The 21,903-nt window shown below is 38.7% G+C and overlaps 1 protein-coding gene across 17 annotated transcripts in view; it reads left to right on the top strand.

Annotated features, from left to right (window-relative positions):
- The window catches only part of DLG2 (discs large MAGUK scaffold protein 2), a 2,226,746-nt gene that overhangs the window by 1,441,952 nt on the left and 762,891 nt on the right, over window positions 1–21,903 (top strand). For all 17 annotated transcript variants that reach the window (XM_061119788.1, XM_061119779.1, XM_061119776.1 and 14 more), the window contains one exon: window positions 15,553–15,603. In XM_061119788.1, coding sequence (XP_060975771.1) covers window positions 15,553–15,603 — 51 coding nt within the window. The remainder of the gene's footprint in view (window positions 1–15,552; window positions 15,604–21,903) is intronic.

The following is a 21,903-nucleotide window of genomic DNA, read 5'->3' as shown; positions in this document are numbered from 1 at the left end:
ACACAGGGAAATGACATAAACCTAACCTAGCCTTTGTGTCAGAAGGGCTAGGGAAGGAAGGGCAGGGTTTATGGTAACATTAGTTATCTGGAAAGGGAGAAGAATGAGGTTTTTTGGAAGGTAAGTATAAATTACAAAGAGAACACATGGCAAAAAAAAAGTCATCCTAATGTCATTAAGAAAAATGATAGTGTGGTAAAAATATGATTTAAATTTCCCTTTATAACTTCTGTCTTCCTACCAACTGCCTTCAATCCTTGGTGCTTCCCATCCAGGATTTACTGTCTGATTAATTAATATTTGTTTACTATGCTTAAGGTATTTATGGAATGTATTTATTTTAATGTAATTGGATGTTCATACCCTTTTGAGTATTCTTGTTCCAAGAGGAAAAAAAAGAAAAACAAAAAACAAAACATCAGCAATAACCTTTGGTTAATCACAATACACTGTTTAGAGCTTATACTATCAGCTTCCAGTTACCACAGTGCTGGGATTTTTAAAAGCCCTGGGGACTGACAGTCAAGGGTCCAGAGATAGAGATTTGGTATATCCAATGTGCAGCTCAGAGATCACTGTTGCGGCTAGCTGTTGTCAGCAGCAACTTCGGTATACATAACCACTTCTAAACTCCAGGATCCAGTCTGGGAAGCACTGATACCAATGTAGAAACTTGAACTTTAAAATTTTTCTTTGAAAAATATATTATACTTTTTTGTCGTGATAGGTTTCTATTTGATCTAAGTTAATTGAATCTCACAGAAGAAAGAGGGTATCTCAAGTCCTGTGTGTGAATATTGAACACAACTTAAATGTAGATAATTTTTATACAATTTCCTACAAACAATAGGTGTTAATCTCTGTACCTACCATTCTCCCTCTGCCTCCAACACATGCATGTGCCTATACTAGTTTCTCTTTAGAAGAGTGAATAGGCAGGATTTAAATATGCCTACACAGACCTTGGAAAAACTTCAGAATAATTGTAGCTAGTATTTTTGAGAGTTCACTAGGTGCTAAACACTAAACTTCTACAAAATTATGTCATTCAATTTTTGTACAACCCTATAATTGCCATCTATTTTGTAAATAAGAAGGCCAAGGCTCAGAGAGGTTAAGTAACTCACTCAACATTTTATATAACTAGAGTGTGAGAGGATCATGCTGTTAACCCAGACAGCTTGACTCTAAAATTCTGGCTTCTTCTCACCATACTAAGTCATTTTCAACTCTCAGGTTGAAACGTGCAGAATTGCAGAATTGTTTAAGTTAAAAACAATTAAACATCAACAATTTCATATAATTCAGCCAGGTTATCTCTCACTTTTAGAGTAAAAACTATGCATGTAGCATAATGTCATGGAATCAGCTCTAGATTCAGAATCCCAAAAACCTAGGTTTATATCAAAACCCCAACTGAGCAATTTCAAGCAATTTATCTATCATCCGTGGGCTATTTACCCATCTATAATATTCAAATATTGATATTGACCCACCTAGAATTGATACAAGGAGCAAATAATAATGTATGTGAATATAGTATGTTAATGATTAATACTGTTGTTAGCATACTCTGAAAAAGGTTACATATAGACAACTTGAAACCTTCCAGGTTCCATATTCTATCAGCTGGCAGGGTGGTGGGGCGAGGAACAGCATTAATAGTCAGTTCCCTGTCATAATCCTAAGGTGCTTCATGCATGTGCTCAGTCAGTAAGTCATATCTGACTCTGAGACCCCATAGACTGTAGCCCACCAGGCTCCTCTGTCCATGGGATTTCCCAGGCAAGAGCATAAAAATGGGTTGCCATTTCCTTCTTCAGGAGATCCCACCGACCCAGAGTTTGAACTTGCATCTCCTGTATTAGCATGCAAGTTCTTTACTGATGAGCCATCTGGGAAGCCCTAAGTGCTTCAGGAAAGGTGAAATAACAAAGCAACAGAATGCTCTCCGTTAGCATCCGATCCAGAGAGATTGATCTGACCTTTCTTCTTTGTTTGTTTTATAACAAGTGAACCAAAGCATCTCCCCAGAATCTCAGAACTTAAAAAACTTCTTCATGTGATCTTGATGAAAGAGCAGATGAATTAGCAGAGTGATAAAGTGCTGTAGCTCTTTTCCAAGGTTATGAAGATACTAGCGTACTTTTGAAATCAGGTTAAAAGAGATCACATGAACTAATAAAGAAGGTGGGGAGAGTCACTCAACAAATATTTGTTGATCGATGGATTGATGTTGAAGGATGCTGAAATTGTGATATTCAGATGAAAAAGGGAGACAGCTTATTGTGAGCAAGCTTTGAAGTCAAATGATTAGAGAGAAATTAAAGCAGGTTCATTCCTTTGCAAACTGACAATGGTAAGTAGGACTTTTGAATACAAAGAGATTTTAAAAGATCCATGGCAAATAAAATCTCTTAACATAAAGTGCAATTGATTTATTTCTTCAATAACTATGAAATGACTGCTGTGGGCAAGTCAGCATGATAGGTGCCACAAGAGAAAAAAAATCTAAATTACAGTGTCTCATCTGATCAGGAGGACAGTATATCAAGAAAGATAAAGCACAGTGTGAAGAACTGTACTATAAGGAAAACCACAGGTACAGTGAGAGAAAGACTGAGGTCTGGATGACCAGGGAGAAAGATCAGTGGTTTAACATTAAACTTCCCTTGATTCAAGCTCTAGGTACATCCCATTCTTTCCTCTCTCCTTAGAACCTCTCCTTTAATTTTCTTCCACAAGTTTGGATTGAGCATATGCTTCCCATTACTAAGTGATGAGAAAGATGAACAAGATGGTCCCAACTTATGTTACCTATGACTGTGTTCAGGCTTCCCTGTTGGCTCAGACTGTAAAGAATCTGTCTGCAAGGAGGGAGACCCAGGTTCGACCCCTGGGTCAGGAAGATCCCCTGGAGTAGGGAATGGTAATCCACTCCAGTATTCTTGCCTGGAGAATTCCATGGACAGAGGAGCCTGGTGGGCTACAGTCCATGGGGGTCGCAAAGAGTCGGACATGACTGAGTGAGTAACACTTCCCCTTTTCCTTTATGACTGTAGAACCTTGGCGAAGTTGCTTAACTTAGAAATCTGGCTTTCTCAATAGTAAAATTAACATTAAAATGTCTGCCTCCCAGGGTTTTATTTAATTATTAGATCAGTTTATCATAGTGCCTAGCAGGTATTAGATACTTAAGAAAAGGAGCAGTAGTTGTCGTTCTAATACTAGTAGTCACAGTAGTATCATTATTGCTGCTAGCATGGGGAAGATGAGTAGTGATTTTCAGAAGATTGATAAGAAAAGTCTTTTTGACTTTATAGAAGTGACAGCCTTTGGCTGATGTAAATGGAAGTGTCCCATATCCCCAAATAGCTCTATGGGGATAAGGACTATCCCTAGGACCTAACTTAGTACCTGGGAAATTCTAGGCATTCAAAACTTATTTTTCTAAATTAATATTTTAATAAGCATAAAATAAATATATTTATGGTGGAGGTGCAGCATGACATGCATGAATACTGGACTGGGTTGCCATTTCCTACTCCAGGGACTCTTCCCCACCCAGGAATAGGAACCCATGTCTCCTTCATTGGCAGGTGGACTCTATACCACTGTACCACCTGGGTAGTCCATTTATGATAGAGTGTATGGCATTAATAAAGATACCAAAAAGAGGAGGTATTTTATTTAAGTTTAGTTACTTAGCTAGAAAATGTTTTTGAAGATAAGATCTAAGATCTGTAGCTAGACAAGTAGGTTGGGGACAGCTGGTAGATAGTCTGGAATGTTCTTCAAAGATAAAGAAAAATTAAAGCTGCTCATGCAGTAAAATTACATGGTAGAAATGTTGCTTTTTAGAAAGAAAAATCTCAAGGGATGTGAACATTAGATTGATTTGAAAAAATGATAGAGACAGAAATATTTTTAGCAAATTATATCAATGATCCTAAGAAACTTATATTCTAAGTCTTAAAATAGGGTGTTGGGTATGAATAAGAAATACACAGAATATATATGAAAAAGAGGATTCTCTTTTATAGGATTCTCTCCCTGTAGGGAGTAGGCTGGAGAAACTGATGGTTATAATTAGGCAAGATGATTAGTTCTATTTCAGATTTATTGAGACTGAGGTGATACTAGGGCATTTACTTCAAAAAATCAAGTTGAGTGAGATGAAAACTCAGGTAAAGATTATACAACAACAGATATGAATGCTCATATCTGTCAAGAGGAAGGGAAATGGATATAATTACATTGGACGGAGAAGTAGGAAGGGGACCAGCAAGAATATCAACCATGTGACAAAAGGGGAATTTTAAGTTACACTCCAGATTGTCAAATACTACTTGAAAACCAGGAAGGATGAAAGCTGGGAAAAAATCAGTTTATTCAAATATGGAACTTTGTTGACCCTCAAGAGCTCAGCTTTTCTGTGGTGGTGGAACACAAACAAGATGGCAAGGAATTAAGGAAAGAAGGCGAAGATGAAGAAATGGATAACTGATAATCTGCTTCACACTGTAGTTGTCATTATACCCAAATATAAAAAAAGTACCCTCAACTATCTGCTAACATCATCATATTTGTAAAATCTTATATTGTGGTTCAGCACTCACTCTGTTTCTGTTTTTTCTAAATCTTTTGGGTATGTGTTTTGAGCTCTTGATTCTCTTGGACACTTTGCTTGCCATTGACCAGGTGGTTTGTATTTGGGAGTGGTCAAATGTCTGGTGTATTGTGATGCTTTCTTAACTGTTATTTGGTTATGCTTTGAATGTCATTTACTGCTCTCAGAGAGCTTCCCTGGCACCTCAGTTGGTAAAGAATCTGCCCGCAATGCAGGAGACCCAGGTTCAGTCCCTGGTTCTGGAAGGTCCCCTGGAGAAGGAAATGGCAACCCATTCCAGGATTCTTGCCTGGAGAATTCCATGGACAGAGGAGCCTGGTGGGCTACAGTTCATGGGGTCACGAGGAGCGAGCATGTTCAAACTTACGGAGCATTTAAACCCCAGTTAACAAAAGAGCCTGCATCAGACTGCAGCCAAATGGAAGAATTCAAAGCACCTATTATTACACCATCCAGCAAAACATGCGAAGTAAGGGAGCAAAGCTGGGAAGAAATGTGCCATTTCCAAACCAGAGGCAAATCCAGTTCTGAACTTAAGTGACTATATTTTTCCTTTTATACAGAAACCTTGAATCAAGACAACTTTGTACATATAAAATGACTCTTCACACATGTAAGAATCTTAAGCTGTCTTCCTTGATTTCTCTTGACAGAAATACCATGAAAAATTATCACAGTTTTACAACTAAAAAGTCACTTAATCTGTGGTTTCTAATTAAATAAAAAAGATATATAGTAATTAGTAAGTCTGTGATCACTTTTCTAGCCCCAAATTTCTGTGTTATGAAGTCGTAATGAAAAAGGAAGAGGAAATGACAAAATAAGAAGAAAACTTTTAAAGAATGAAACAGATTATAAGATACTGTTTTTTTTTCTATATTTGGTGAAACCTATGATTTAGCAGGTGCTAGTGGTAAAGAACCTGCCTGCCAATGCAGAAGACATGAGAGAGGGGTTGTGATCCCCTAGATCTGGAAGATCCCCTGAAGCAGAGGGTATGGCAACCCATTCCAGTACTCTTGCCTAAAGAATCCCATGGACAGAGGAGCCTGGTGGGCTATGGTCCATAAGTCTAAAAGAATCAGACACAACTAAAGCAACTTAGTACATGATTTAGCAGTTCACTGAACTCAGAAGTTTGTCTAATTAAGATTATAACTTTAATTTGAAATCAGAGCCTATTGGTAAGAACACATTCAGGTAAATAAGAATAGTTATCTTACCAAAATTGGAATCTTAACTAAGAATATCAGCAGTTATTTCTGTAGTTTGTGAGTGTTAAATTAAAAATATGAAGTTCTATGATTGTTACTGTTGTCCAGTCACTTAGTCGTGTCCAACTCATTCTGGCCCCATGGACTACAACATGCCAAGATTCCCTGTCCTTCATCATCTGCCAGAGCTTGCTCAAACTCATGTTCATTGAGTTGGTGATGCCATCCAACCATCTCATCCTCTGTCATCTCCTTCTCCTCCTGCCTTCAATCTTTCCCAGCCTCGGTTTTTTCCAATGACTCAGCTCTTCCCATCAGGTGGCCATGGTATTGGAGCTTCAGCTTCAACATCAGTCCTTCCAATGAATATTCTGGCTTGAATTCCTTTAGGATTGACTGCTTTTATCTCCTTGCAGTCCAATGGACTCTCAAGAATCTTTTCTAGCACCACAATTCAAAACATCAGTTCTTTGATGCTCAGCCTTCCTTATGGTCCAACTCTGACATCCATACATGACTAATGGAAAAACCACAGCTTTGACTATGCAGACCTTTGTCGGCAAAGTGATGTCTCTGCTTTCTAATATGCTGTCTAGGTATGTCATAGCTTTTCTTCCAAGGAGCAAGTGTCTTTTAGTTTCATGGTTGCAGTCACCATCTGCAGTGATTTTGGAGCCCCAAAAAAAGTCTGTCACTGTTTCCAATTTTTCCCATCTATTTGCCATGAAATGATGGGACCAGATGCCATGATCTTAGTTTTTGAATGTTGAGTTTGAACCCAACTTTTTCACTCTCCTTTTTAACCCTCATCAAGAGGCTCTTTAGTTCCTCTTCACTTTCTGCGTTTAGAGCAGTATCATCTGCATATCTGAGGTTATTGATGTTTTTCCCGACAATCTTGATTCCACCTTGTGATTCATCCAGCCTGACAGTTCTCGTGATGTACTCTGCATATAAATTAAATAAGCAGGGTGACACTATACAGCCTTGATATACTCCTTTCCCATTTTGAACCAGTCCATTGTTTGATGTCTGATTCTAGCTGTTGCATCTTGACCTGCATACAGATTTCTCAGGAGATAGGCAAAGTGGTCTGGTATTACCATTTCTTTAAGAATTTTCCACAGATTGTTGTGATCCACACAGTCAAAGGCTTTAGCATAGACAATGAAGCAGAAGTAGATTTTTTCTGGAATTCCTTCCCTTGCTTCTTCTATAATCCAACAGATGTTGGCAATTTGATCTCTAGTTCCTTTGCCTTTTCTAAATCCAGCTAGTACATCTGGAAGTTCTCCGTTCATGTACTATTGAAGCCTACCTTGAAGGATTTTGAACATTACCTTGGTAGCATGTGAAGTGAGTGCAATTGTACATTAGTTTGAACGTTCTTTGGCATTATCTTTCTTTGGGATTGGAATGAAAATTGACCTTTTCCAGTCCTGTGGCCACTGCTGAGTTTTCCAAAGTTGCTGGCATATTGAGTGTAGCACTTTCACAGCATCATCTTTTAGAATTTGTAATTGCCAGCTGAAATTTCATCACTTCCACTAGTTTTGTTCATACAAATGCTTCCTAAGGTCCACTGGACTTTACACTCCAGGATATCTCTCTCTAGGTGAGTGATCACACCATTGTGGTTATCCTGGTCATTAAGACATGTTTTGTATTCTAATTTTAGCTTATGTTGCATATTTGTAAACCAATCTCATTATAATTGAATAGTATTCATAAAATAACCAGATACATGCTTTAGATTAAAATAGATGCTCACTAAAATTTAACCAGAAAATTTTTTGCTTACTGCTATTTAAAGAAAGAATATTAACACTTACACTAATGGGTATAATGCTTAGCAAAGATGAATTCCAACAGCTTCTAAGTGACAGAACTGCAATTGGAATTTGGGACTTTTAGAGTCCATCTTCTGAGCTTTTAATTCCTCTGTAATAATTCCTCTTAATATGAAGAGCAGATACAATTTTAGGCAGTGGAAATGCTCTGGAAGGAGGGACATTATTAAAGAAAGTGACGGACAGCTTAGTTGTGTGGGACAAACCTCCAGGCTTTGTTTAATGATGCTGTCATCCTGATTAGAGCTTCCATGCTGGTTTATTAGCTATCACTTTTTCAGTGCTTGTTTTTCATCCATTCAGCAGAGAGATTTAAAGTTCAATGTGATGTAGATAATGAATATCAGTCTTCAGTTCTTTCTTTTGGATTGAGGGTAGAGCAAAACTCTCCCTATTTTCCTTTTTCAAAGGTAAAGAGCTACCTTTTGTTTCTACTGGTGGACTTGAGATCTTTAAGAATAAATGGGGAAGGTGCTGAAGGTGACGTCCTTGAGTGGAGCTAAGGAGACCAGCTGATCCTGCCAGCTAGTTTCCTTCCTGATGCTTACAAGATCAAGGAGAAGGGACATGCCTGAAGTACTGGAGATTAGGGAGATATTAGCTGGTAGGATTATGGGTTGTCGACTGGGATCTTTGGAAGAGAGAATTAATAGAAAAGTCCTCAGTAAGCCTTTAAGTCAAAGTTGGGTGCACCTTGACCAAAGTGACAGGCAAAGTAAATATGATTTCAACAGTAGATGGAGAGGAAAAGCCCTGATGTGAGAAGGTCAGAGCAGGGAGCAACCCCAGAGATCATCCATCTGCATGAGAAAATTGAAGCACCGTGACCTTGCCAGGGTTACCCAGCATGTTACACCACAGAATCAAGACTACAATACAGGTCTTAAAGACGCTCAGGCCAGTGCTTTCCCTCACAGAGCATTCTGAAGAAGGGGTTCCTGCTATTCCCTATGCCCTGCTAGGCTCATCTCTTTCCTTCCCCTTCTGATGGACATCTGCCTCTGAACACGTTTGGTTCATACCACCTCCTCTATGAAACCTTTTTCGACAGCCTCTAGGTACAGTCACACGTCCCTTCCTTTATGTGGTCTCTACAACTGCTATAATCAAGGCATTAACACAGCAGTCATATCACTTTGTTGCCTGTTATCATTCATTAGTCTCTCTCTGCTAAGAGTGAGTTATTTGAGGACAGGAGTCATATCTCATTCATGCCTGTCTCTCCATGCCTTATCAAACCTAGCACATGGTAGGTTCTCAATAACTGTTAGATCATGCTTTAATTCACATATTCAGTATTTAAATTAGAACTTACTAATTTAACAGCATGCTTCCCTGCTGGCTCAGATGGCAAAGAATCCACCTGCCGGAAATGTGGGTTCTATCCCTGGGTCAGGAAGATCCCCTGGTGATGGGAATGGCTAGCCACTCTAGTATTCTTGCCTGGAGTATCCCATGGAAAGAGGAGCCTGGCAGGGTACATACAGTCCATGGGGTCACAAAGAGTCAGACATGACTGAGCAACTACCACTGACCGCCTCATGCATGTGTATAAAAACTTTCCCAAGATGGAGAGAGGAATTCAAGCCTTATTTGATAGGAAAAGACTGCAGTTAGGGGCTGCCAAGTAGAGAAGAATTCAGTAACAATGCAATTTTTAGAGTTCTCACGTGACTTGATTCTAAAGATTCTTCTAGAAAGATACTATGAAGAAGGCATGGTGCCAGAAGCTACAGGGGTACCAAAAAAAAAAAAAAAAAAGAGTAAAATAAAGTCTTGTATCCCTATGAAGATGGAGATACAAAGAATGCAATGAGATCCACCTTGGGAAAGTGAAAGTCACTCAGTCGTGTCCAACTCTTTGTGACCCCATGGACTATACAGTCCATGGAATTCTCCAGGCCAGAATACTGGAGTGGGTAGCCTTTCCCTTCTCCAGAGGATCTTCCCAACCCAGGGATCAAACCCAGGTCTCCCGTATTACAGGTGGATTCTTTACCAGCTGAGCCACAAAGGAAGTCCCAGAATACTGGAGTGGGTAGCCTATCCCTTCTCCAGGGGATCTTCCTGACCCAGGAATTGAACTGGGGTCTCCTGCATTGCAGGAGGATTCTTTTCCAGCTGAGCTATCAGGGAAGCCACCTTTGCGAAAGTGAGTGCCGGTAACAGAGCAACATGATGGTCAAACTGGGCAAGAGAATATTAAAAAGAAAACAGAGAGTTCCCTGGGAGCCCAGTGGCTAAGACTCCAAACTCCCAATGTAGGGGCCCGGGTTCAATCCCTGGTCAGAGAGTTAGATCCCAAATGCCACAACTAAGAGTCTGCATGCTACAACAAGATTGTTAATCCAGAACTCATCAGAATAACTCTCACTACTGAATACCCACTATGCGCCAGGCAGCTAAGATGTGTTCTCTCATTTATTCTTCTCAACAATTTGATAAAGATAATCATGTGCTATTGTAACCAGAATTTCTCCTTTTATTTTTAGACATTTTGATAGGTGTATAATTATTGTTTTACCCTGCATGCACATATAGCTGATTCACTTTGTGGTGCAGCAGAAACTAACACAACACTGTAAAGCAGTTATATTTCAATTAAAAAAATAAATTTTTAAAAAGATACACAAATGGCATAAGTATATGGATAGATACTCTTTATTTTTAAGCCAGTTGTCATAGATACCTTTAAATTATTGTTGAAATTCATCACTCAGCTTTATATGCTAAAAACTAAAAGATTGAGCTAAGTTTTATTTCCTGTATTATAATCACTTATTAAAATGGGCAGAATTAGTCCATTACTGACATATTCCATACTACAGAGGGATCAAATATGTATACACAGCAAATAATAAACAGATCTGTATAGCTCTTGCATGTGGCAACAGAGGGGCTATGGCTCAAATTCACTTCTTTATTTTGTATATTAGATATCTCACGTCTGTGAGGTTTTAATGTTTGTGTTTGGTACCTCTATAAAGACTGTATGTTTCTTGAGAACAGGAATAATATACTAAAATCTTTATTTTCTCAGTGCCTCTCACATCCCTTGGCACATCATGCAAGCTCAATACTTGTTCATTGGGTAGAGTTGCTTTGTCCTAAGAAGTCAACACTTTGATATTTGTGTTTCAGCACTTGTTTTAATATGTGATATGGGGATGTATAAAATTCATTCATCTGACATTTTACTGTGCTGTTAGTTTTAATGAAATTACAGTATAGACATGAACAAAAAATTCAAAGAAATCATTACTTAAGATTCCAGTTAAAGAACATTAAAACATGGAATAGTTCACATGTCTTATTCATGAAAAACTTCTTTTCAAGAGATAAAAACAGATCTCAAATCAAATTATATTATCACCCAGACAGGTGGTTACTATAGCACTGAAGGGAAAAAAAAGAAAAAGCAGTGAAATTAACTAAAGACTGTTGGGGAGAGAAAAACATATATAAAGTATTCAAAGCTTATGAAATTAGAATTTTAAATACCAAGTTTGAATTTGAATAGGTTATGCTCTTGTCTTAACTTCCATCTGAGGCCAGGAAGGCTAGATGCTCAGAACAAGACAGGACAATGTGTGGCATCAATTTGGTTTTCCAGCCACCCTGGAAACCTACCGGCTGACACTCCATAACCATTAGGTTCAGAAAAATCAAGTATCCAAACAAAAACATATTTCAGAACTGGGAACTTCCATCTACTTTACTGACCCTCCACGTCTAGAAAGCTGCCAATCCTCTCACTTCTCCAGGTGGAGAGACGATGCTGGTTGAGGTCAGAGCCAGAGCTGAGTTAACCAGAACCATCTCCATGCATCTGTACAGGCTGCAAACCATCAGTAATATAAAACATTACCAGGGTGCTTAAATCTCACAGGAAATGTTGTTAGTCAAGAAAAAAATTGTATTTTGCAGCATTTTCCAGGAAGAATGTTATTTGTTGTTGTTTAGTTGCCCAGTCATGTCCGACTCTTTTGTGACTCCAAGGATTGGGATTTTCCAGGCAAGAATACTGGAGTAGGTTGCCATCTTCTTTCTCCAGGGAATCTTCCTGACCCAGGGATCAAACCAGTCTCCTGCCTGCATCTCCTGAATTGCAGGGGGATTCTTTTTTTTTTTTTCAGTGTGTATCATTTTTATTTTATTTTTTTCATTTATTTTTATTAGTTGGAGGCTAATTACTTTGCAATATTGTAGTGGTTTTTGCCATACATTGACATGAATCAGCCATGGATTTACATGTGTTTCCCATCCTGAACCCCCCTCCCACCACCCTCCCCATCCCATCCCTCTGGGTCATCCCAGTGCACCAGCCCCAAGGGGGATTCTTTACAGCTGAGCTACTGGAGAAGCCAAAATTGAATGCGTGTTCAGTCTCATGCAAGTCTTTGTGACCTCATGGAATGTATACTGCCAGGCTCTGTCCATGGAATTTTCCAGACAAGAATACTAGAGTATGTTGCCATGCCCTCCTCCATGGGATCTTCCAGACCCAAGGATTGAACCCATGTCTCTTGAATCTCCTGTGTTGGCAGACAGATTCTTTGCCACTGCACCACTTGGGAAGCCCCCTTTTTTTAAAAAAAAATTGATTTTATTTATTTTTGGCTGTTCTGGGTCTTTGTTGCTGCATGGGCTTTTCCCCAGCTGAGAGCTGGGTCTGTTCTATAGTTGCGGTGTGCTGGCTTCAATAGCTGCAGCTTAGTAGTTGTGGTTCCCGGACACTAGAGCATAGCCTCAGTACTTGTGGTGCAAGGGCTTGGTTGCTCCTCAGCATGTTGGGATCTTCCTGGACCGGAAATTGAACCAGAGTCTCTTTCACTGGCAGACTAATTCTTTACCTCTGAGCCACCAGGGAAGCCACAAAGCACCACCCCCCCCTTTTTTTTTTCTTTTTAACTAAATGGCATGTATTGTTAAACTAATTGGAAGTAGTGTGAGACCATCAAGGCAAGTTGAGACAAATAGATTGTCTCTAAAGCCCCCAGAAGATGATGGGAGGCCCTTCCTGACGGTTTTTCTTGGTTTTTCAGAGTAAGAATACACAAAATAAAGGCTAGGAGGGAATTACTGTTCATACCTTTTGGCTCTTTACCACTCAGAGAGCACCTATTCCTCTAAGCCAGTGTGAACAAAAAGCGTTTAAAGACGGTTGAGTTGGTATACTCCTCTGAAAAGTTATTTGTGCTGCTTGTGGTCCAGTTGCCCAGTCATGTCCAACTCTTTGTGACTCTGTAGACTATAGCCTGTCAATGGAATATGCCAGGCAAGAGTACTGGAGAGGGTTGCCACGTCCTTCTCCAGGGGATCTTCCTGACCCAGGGATCAAACCTGCATCTCTCGCATCTCCTGCATTGACAGGTGGATTCTTTACCACTAGCTCTACCTGGGAAGCTACTAAATGTTCACAAATGTCACAGTCCACTTTTATAACACTTATGTTTAAAATGGAAGCATTCTTAGTTCTTTCTATTTCATTCTTTTCCCCAAGGTCTTTGCCAAGGGTCAGTGTAGGATTTCCTTTCTTAGGGGTCCTCAGGCAGTGTAGATTGTGCTCTTTTAGTGATGAAGCAGTAAACTCTAGAACCCCTTAAATATCTTTCCTGTTATTCCATGTTTTAAATGCTCCTCAATTAAAGCTTGAAATATTGTCTCACCTATGCTAAAATCCTTTCACTCCTTTAGAATTTCACTAGATCCAGTTGTAGTCATGGAATATTTTCTTTTAAAAGGAAGGTTACATCCCCACCTGGATGTCATTTTCCCTTCCTATAAAGAGATCCTGGATACTATTGAATTAGGCAAATGATATTGCTTTCTTAGGTTGAAAACCAAAGACCCATGGAATAAATGTAAAGCCATCAATAGTTCATATAGCTGTCTGGGGAACTTTTGAATACAAACTTGGATATGTATAAAAAATGCTTCTAGGATTTATAATTCAGCATATATGATCATACAAATATTAAGCAATATTTTGGTAGACCCCCAACTATGCAATGTATGTCACTAAAATATTCTTATCTTTTATGCATTTCCTAACAGAATTTTCACCTCTGATATTTATTATCAGAGGCTTCTTGTTTTCTTCTCTCTGAATTTTTTTTTTTTTTCCCACCACAGTTTGCAGCACTTTAATAGTCTGAAGGGCTCCACTCTAGAAAGCACTGAAGCGAAAAAAAAGCTTCATGGAGCCATACTGTGAGAATTAAAACACATTACATTAACTCAGCCTTCCCTTTCTGACTTCCCTCTGTTAACTAAAAACAGTTTTGGAAAAAAAAAAAAAGACAAAAAAAGAATTAATATGGGAACACACATACAGGGAGTTTGAGCTTTGATTTTTACATGTGAAAAATAAAATTAAAAAAACTGTAAAGTTGCTAAACCTTAGTGCTAACATCATCAAGTTCTCTTCCCTGAATCATTAAGTTGCTGAAGCCCAGAAAATCAAATTTGGTTTCGGGCTGTTTGATAATGTAGTAACACAATAAAATGTGATTCACCAATTAGCTCATATAATTAGAAAATCAAAAACATGCTCTAAGTGACTGGTGGACACATATAAGTAAAGTCTATTGTTCTTTATATTTGCTGATTATAGTTATGATTATACCTTCAGTTAATGATACCATATTCAAATTCCTTATGGAAGAGAACCCACAAATGCCTCTGTTTATAAATCGGGTAAATAATTTACTTAGTTCAGTTATTCATCCATTCACTTTTTTCCCTTCTTTTTTTTTTTTTTTTTTTTTTTTGGTCAGGCTCCACTAGGTAATGTGACTGCCTGGTCCTTGCCTCCATAAAGCTCTTAATATGCAAGAACTATGTTTAAATTCTTCTAAAGAAGGGACAGTAAAGTAAAATTTGAATTTTATAAAAATCATAGATTTTTATTTGAAAATTAGTTTTTTCTCACTAATTTCTAAATGTTAATAATGTTGCTGAGACATATTCTAACAACAACAACCAAAAATAGCCAATTCAAGAATTTCCTTGCTTAGAAATTTTGCCTGGCTGAGAAGGATCTGTGATAGATAAAAGTGAGAATTTAATATTTGTTAGATTATTTTAAAGTAGCTCTTCATATGTTCTGTATTCATGTCACTTGAAATCTAAGTCATATGTTATATGTTGCCTGACTATATTTAACATGTGTTTCTCTAAGTTTGAATCAATTTAAGGGTTGGTTGGATGGTTAAAATGGTTTCTCACTAGGAATTTCAAGCATGTCCTGGTTTGTTCCTTTCTCATTGCTACTGAAGCCATGGTTACATGGCTCAGGGCTTCTCAACAAATATAACAGGAGGATAATGGGGATAAATTACCCGAGCTTGAACCAATAAAGAGAAGGCATTCTTTATCTAACAGGGTCATTCTTAATGCTGTTTTACAGCCAAAAATGTAATATGGTTGTGTTGCCCTTACCACTGATTTTTAAGGTCCTATTTTAGAATCTATCCATAGAAAAAATGAGAGATATTAGGAAAAAATTTCCCTTGTAACTGTAACAATGACCCTAGATGGCTTTCTCTTTGTAAACTCACAGTACATATTTTGTACTGTCTTCTCTCCCCCAAACATCAAGAAATTTTGAAGGATACAGTGAGTGTTTTTTTGTTGTGTTGTGTTGTGTTGTGTTGTGTTTGTAGAGTCTCAGTCATATTTCAGAATACCTTGAACTATATTTCATTTGGAAGAGAACATACAGTGACAAACATCAATAGAGTGTGGTTTATTCATAGCCAGGATGCAATTTAACCCCCTAATGTTATTTAAAATGCAGCTCTCTCCTCCTTAAAATGTATTTAATAGTTTTCTTTATTTTTTTTCCTATTTACAGGTCAATGGGACAGAAATTGAATATGAGTTTGAAGAAATTACATTGGAGAGGGTAAGAAAAAAATCCAATAATCCAAAACCCTAATCTTGCATTCCACATTCTGCTTTCTAATGGGTTGTCTTGGGAAAATATGCAAATGTGTATTATACACACACTCACAATGAAAATATTAATGAAATGTTTGCAGTGGAAGGCATGGAGACAAACTGACCAACCTACCAGAATTTTTCATTATGTATAATGCATGACCAGGATTTGGAGAAATGAATAGGGGAAGCCAAGTATTCAGTGAGCTTGTGTGATGTGAAAGTGAAAATGTTAGTTGCTCAGTCGTGTCCGATTCTTTGTGACCCCATGGACTCCTCTGTCAAGAATACTAGAGCGGGTTGTCATTCCCTTCTCTAGGGGATCTTCCTGACCCAGGGATCAATACTTTTTTCCTATTGTTTTCATTATTAATCTTTTGCTATACATTTTAAGATATGTTATACTGTATTTTCATTTATGTGATATTAATGTGATCTTCTTAACTACCATTACCATGCTTTTTCTTTACTTTTTTTTTTTAGTTTAAAATAATATGTGATGGATTTTAAAACCTCCCTCATAGAGAAAAACACAGCAACCCTGCAGAGTTCTGAAAACATGTTGTTCAGGCCTTGGCAAAGGTTTGAAAAATTAGGGAAATTTTGTGTACCATAAGCCTGAAAGATAAAGGTGTTTTAGAGAAGAATAAGAAAAAGGCCAAAGAATGCCTAGAAAAAGGTGACTGAAAGGTATTAACAGGACCTTCATCAAAGAAGAAAAGGCCAATAGCATCCAGAACCTTGCTCAGCCTTATTATTAAACAAAGAATCAATGGTACTAAAGTTTTTCTCAACCCAATTGGCAAAACATTTAAAAGGAAGGTTAACATTCACTGCCATGAGTGGGCCTGGAAATTGGAGCAGCCATTTGTTGTTGTTGCCCCATCGCTCAGTCATGTCTGATTCTCTGCCACCTCGTGGACTGCAGCAGGACAGGCTTCTTTGTCCTTGACTGTTTCCCAAATTTGATCAAACTTATGTCCATTAAGTTGATGATGCCATCCAACCATCTCATCCTCTGTCGCCCTCTTCTCCTGTTGCCCTCAGTCTTTCCCAGCATCATTTCCAATGAGTTGACTGTTTGCATCAGGTGGCCAAAGTATTGGAGCTTCAGCATCAATCCTTCCAATGAATATTCAGGACTGATTTCCATTAGGATGTACTGGTTTGATCTGCTTGCAGTCCAAAGGACTCTCAAGAGTCTTCTCCAGCGCCACAGTTCAAAAGCATAAATTATTCAGTGCTCAGCCTTCTTTCTGGTCCAACTCTCATAGTCATACATGACTACTGGAAAAAATCTTAGCTTTGACTATATGAACCTTTGTTGGCAAAGTAATGTCTCTACTTTTTAATATTCTGTCTAGGTTGTCATAGCTTTTCTTCCAAGAAACAAGTGTCTTTTAATTTCATGGCTACAGTAACCTCCACAGTGATTTTGGAGCCCAAGGAAATAAAGTCTGCAACTATTTCCATTGTTTCCCCATCTATTTACCATGAAGTTATGGGACCAGATGCCATGATCTTAATTATTTGAATGTTGAGTTTTAAGCCAGCTTTTTCACTCTCCTCTTTCACCTTCATCTGTATATGCATAATATACATTCATAATGAGGATATATACCAAAATGTTAAAAGTTATTAGCTCTTGTTAAGGATTTTGAGGTAATTGTTAGTTACTTCTTTTTGTTTGTATTTATTTTCTACACTTTCCATAATAAACATGCAATGTGAGAGTGCTCAGATACTCAGTCATGCCCAGCTCTTTGTGACCCTTCCGAACTGTAGCCCACCATGCTCCTCTGTCTATGGGATTTTTCAGGCAAGAATACTGGAGTGGGTTGCCATTTTCCCCTCCAGGGAAACATGTAATACATTTATATTAATAAATAAAAATGTAAGTTTTTTTTTTCTGTGCTCTCATCCAAGCATGAATTCAGACTCTAGATCTACATTTAAAATTATTTTTTTTCTTTTTTAGTTTACTAATTATTCAGTTTCGTTAGGTCATTTCTTACTTCCAGCCTAATTTTTATTGTCGGTGGCTTTACAAGGAAATTTGCATTAAAAGTTAAGTGTTTGACAGGGTTCTTTAAAACTTCCATTATGAACTTTGGTAAACTGTTTTAAAGGCATGCTAAATGGATAAAAGTGAGGTTTATGGAAAATCAACCCAAATGAGGAAAGAGAAGATATCTTTCCTTCTAAATCACTAATTCATCTGTCCAGAAATAGCTATATAAATTGTAGGATGCAGCACAAAATCAAGGTGGGAGGCCTTTGTTTAAAAACCAGTAAAAGATGACAACGGCAGTACCTTCTAAACATAGGATCTCTTTGCACTGCACAGATCTCACCCTTATGAGGTCAGCCTCTGTCTCCCTGAACCCCACACATAGATACGTCGTGACTGTAACACCATTTAGTTACCCTGGTTTTATAGGTCAGAAATAGTCAGATGCTAGCAGGGACGTGAGGTAGAACGTTCTCTATGAGTCAGACAATGGTGGGTCCTGGTGTGTGTTCGCACTCGCTTCGTGAGCCTGCATGGCATCTCCCTTCTTTACTTCCCGCCCTAAGGTTCTCAATCACACTCTGAACCTTCTCCCTGCTCTTAGCTGTACCCCTCCCAAGACCTCTGTGTCGAGCATCACCTTCTCTGTGTCCTTGTCATTCATTCTAGTACCCCTCCTCTCCCCACTGGGACCTTGACTCGGATATCACCGTTTGCCTTCTGTTTTCACCCTTATGCCCTCACTTTCCTCCTCCCCTTGGCCTCTGTTCCCTGGTCCATCACGCTAATTTTCCTTCTTAAACAGTCAGCATTTTTTCTCCTCTCTCTTTCTTTGTGGTCGTCTCAGCCCTTGTTAACCTACCGTGGTTCAACTTACACCTTCCTGATTACTCCATGTCAGCATCTGGGCAACTAATCATGGCAAGAGAAGCACCTAGTCATCTCACTTTAAATTTATAAATGTTGGCTTCAAACGAACTCTCAAAACAACCAACCAGTTCTTAGCAATCTCTTTAGAAAAATCCTTTTCTCGGTCTCTGGGAAAACAGTTTCCTGTCTCATTTCATCTCCTCAAATCTCGAACACCCCCTCCCTCATCCTCGCTCTTAACTATTAATTTCTCTCCATATGTCCTTGAGAAAATCTAAGCCATCAAAGGAACACCACCTTACTTCCTACCACGAGATTCACTAGTGTGCTTCTCTGCTCCCTGATTCTTTCCAAGGCCAGCTCTTCACTTGTAACCCGGACTCCATAACCTCTTGTCCATTTAAGGAATTTGCTTCTGGAGTTTTCTCCTCTCTCTCCTGCAATATCAGTTTCTCTCTTGCTTTTTATTTATTTATTTTGGATAAATTTAATTTAGACATGATAATAGCTCTCAAAAAAAAAAAAAAAAAATGTGTCCCTTGACCCAGTGTTCCTCACCCATTATTGCCTCATTGTTCTGTTGAGCTTAACCAAACATCTTGGAACACTGTCTGTCTGCATTAACTCCACTTTAATACTTCCTTTCCTTATTTTAACCTATTTCATGTTTTCATCCTCATGGTAACTCTAAAATGATCCCTGTCAAAGTCACAGCAAGTTCTGTCTTGCTAAATACACACCTCAGCTCTCAGTCCTGACTTCTCAGCAGCACTTGCTGCAGCTCTCACTGCCTCCTTCCTCCTTAATTTCTTGCCTTCCAGGACAAAGCACTCTCCTGCTTATTTACCATCTCGTCAGTGCCCTTTCTCAGTCTCCTTGCTGGTTCTTCCTCTAAATGTTGGAATGCTCCGGAAACCTAGTACCCAAATTTGATATATTCCAAACAGAATTCCTGATTTCCCTGTACTTCCTGTCCTCAGGGCCAAAGCTGCTTGTCTCCTAATATTCGTTATCTGAACTCATTGACTCTATACTATTCCTTGTAATTCAGGCCAAAAATAATGTATTGAGGAGTCTTGTATAATTACTCTTTTTCCCTTGGTGTCTAGCAAAAGTCCTATTGGTGCTACCATAAAAATATATTTGAAAATCAGTCACATCTTAGCACTCTGCTGAATCTTGGTCCAAATCAATATCGCGCCATGCCTGGGCCACGGTAATAGCTTCTACTTCTGCCCATTCTTTTCCAGAAGGTATCCAGAGTGATTTTTGAAGGAGAAACCTGATCATACCACTTCTATTCCTAAAACCCTCCAAGAGGTGATAATTACACTCATTATCATCACCTACAAGGCTGTATATAATCTGACCTCTGCTGCTTTCCCCAATATTATGGCCTAGCTGTCAACTCCTAGAATAGTTCACTTTGACCACGCAGACTTTCTCATCATTCCTCAAATGCCAGGCTTTTCTCACCTGAGGCATTTATGTATGATACTCTGTGTGCCTGCAAAAATCTCCCCTCGGCTCCTTATAAGATTTGCTCATTTCATCATTGAAATAGCAACTCAAATGTCGCCTCAGAAAAATCTCCCCTTTGTACTCCATTGAAGTTAGTGCAGTTTCCCCATCACACTTTTTTCTCCTTCTCATAGTTTTATTGTTATATAATTGTTCTTACTAACATCTGAAATTTATAGTATTTATTTATGTATTTATGTATTGTTTACTTTGTTAACATCTATCTCCTCCTTAAATATATACTATATGTAAATATATGGGCAACTCTGTATCCAATTTGCCTAGAACAGTATCTGGAATGTAGTATGCATTCAGTGACTATTGGGGTTTATGCCTGTGCTCAGCCACTACAAATACAGTGAAATAGGGACACATGGCCTGTGTTTGACTCTGGCTCTGTCACTTACTGGTCAAGTTACTTTGAGTTGAGTACTTAACGTTTCTGTGTCTCAATTTCCACATCTGGAAAATGAGACTAAGGTATTTATAACCACTTCCTAGGCCTTCGTGATGATTGAAAGTGAAAGTCACTCAGTCGTGTCTGACTCTTTAAGACCCCATGGACTATACAGCCCATGGAATTCTCCAGGCCAGAGTACTAGAGTGGGTGGCCTTTCCCTTCTCTAGGGGATCTTCCCAACCCAGGGATCAAACCCAGGTCTCCCGCATTGCAGGCGGATTCGTCACCAGCAGAGCCACAAAGGAAGCCCAAGAACACTGGAGTGGGTAGCCTATCCCTTCTCTTATGATTGTTAAAGGAGTTAATATAAAGGTTTAGAATAGCATGCATCTTTATTATTCTTAACATTTCCTTCATGCTAATTTGATAGTTCTCACAAGTGTTATTTATAGGATTGCCGAGGAAGCTTAAAACCTAGCTTCTCGGTCTCAATGAACAATTTCCATCAATCCAACAAGAATTCTTTTCATACCGGCTTTCCCTGTTCTTTCTCCCCATTACTTGAATTGATGTTAGACATCCAGTGGATCGGGCTGCCAGTGCAGGACATGTGAGAGATGTGGGTTCAATCACTGGGTTGGGAAGATCTTCTGAAGTATAAAATGGCAACTCAGTCCATTATTCTTGCCTGGGGAATCCCATGGACAGAGGCTCCTGACAGGCTACAGTCCATGGGGTCTCAGAGAGTTGGACATGACTGAACAAAGGAGCTCAGTAAGGAAGTTACTGTCTTTGCCATATGTGTTACAGCTTACATTTTTGATGCATTTCATCTCTGTAATATTTGATTTAGTAATAAGCTAATCACATTTAGTAACATCCCTGTGAGGTGGATATTGCTAACTTCATTTAACACATTAGGACACTCATAATTTAAATGAGTTTAAATTAAACTCAGAAATTAAGTCACATGTCAAAAGTCACAACGTTAGTCAAAGATAGAACTAGGATTCAGCTCCATGCCCACCAGACATATAAACCTAAGCTCATTGCTGCTGAGTTAAATTGCACCAAATTAAGCTCAAGTGTTTTTTCCTCCAAGAAATTTTTCTTGACTTCCCCTCTTGGGAAAGGTTCCCCTGCATAAATTAACACAAGTAGAGAATTTCTCACACTAAATGATGAAGAAAATGTCTTTTCCACTGAAATGTGAGTTCCTTGATGGAAGGAATTTTACTGTAGTGTTCTTTATATTCCTATGACAATATTATAAGAAAAGGGAGAACCACTGCACAATTTGAGGGCACGTGGATGACTCCTTCCCTCTAGTAGCATCAGTCGATGCGTTGGCTGCTTTGCTGAACATGATGAATCCCACACCTGTCTTATGGACACTTAGGTGTCAAACACTTTTTGAACAAGGGCCCTGAGCACAGCCCTTGTTTCATAGAATTTCACCACCT

The sequence above is a fragment of the Dama dama genome, chromosome 2, assembly GCF_033118175.1.
Source record: "Dama dama isolate Ldn47 chromosome 2, ASM3311817v1, whole genome shotgun sequence".
Classification (NCBI taxonomy): Eukaryota; Metazoa; Chordata; class Mammalia; order Artiodactyla; family Cervidae; genus Dama; species Dama dama.
The sequence above is the reverse complement of the archived record's forward strand: the minus strand, read 5'-3'. Positions and strand labels throughout refer to the sequence as shown.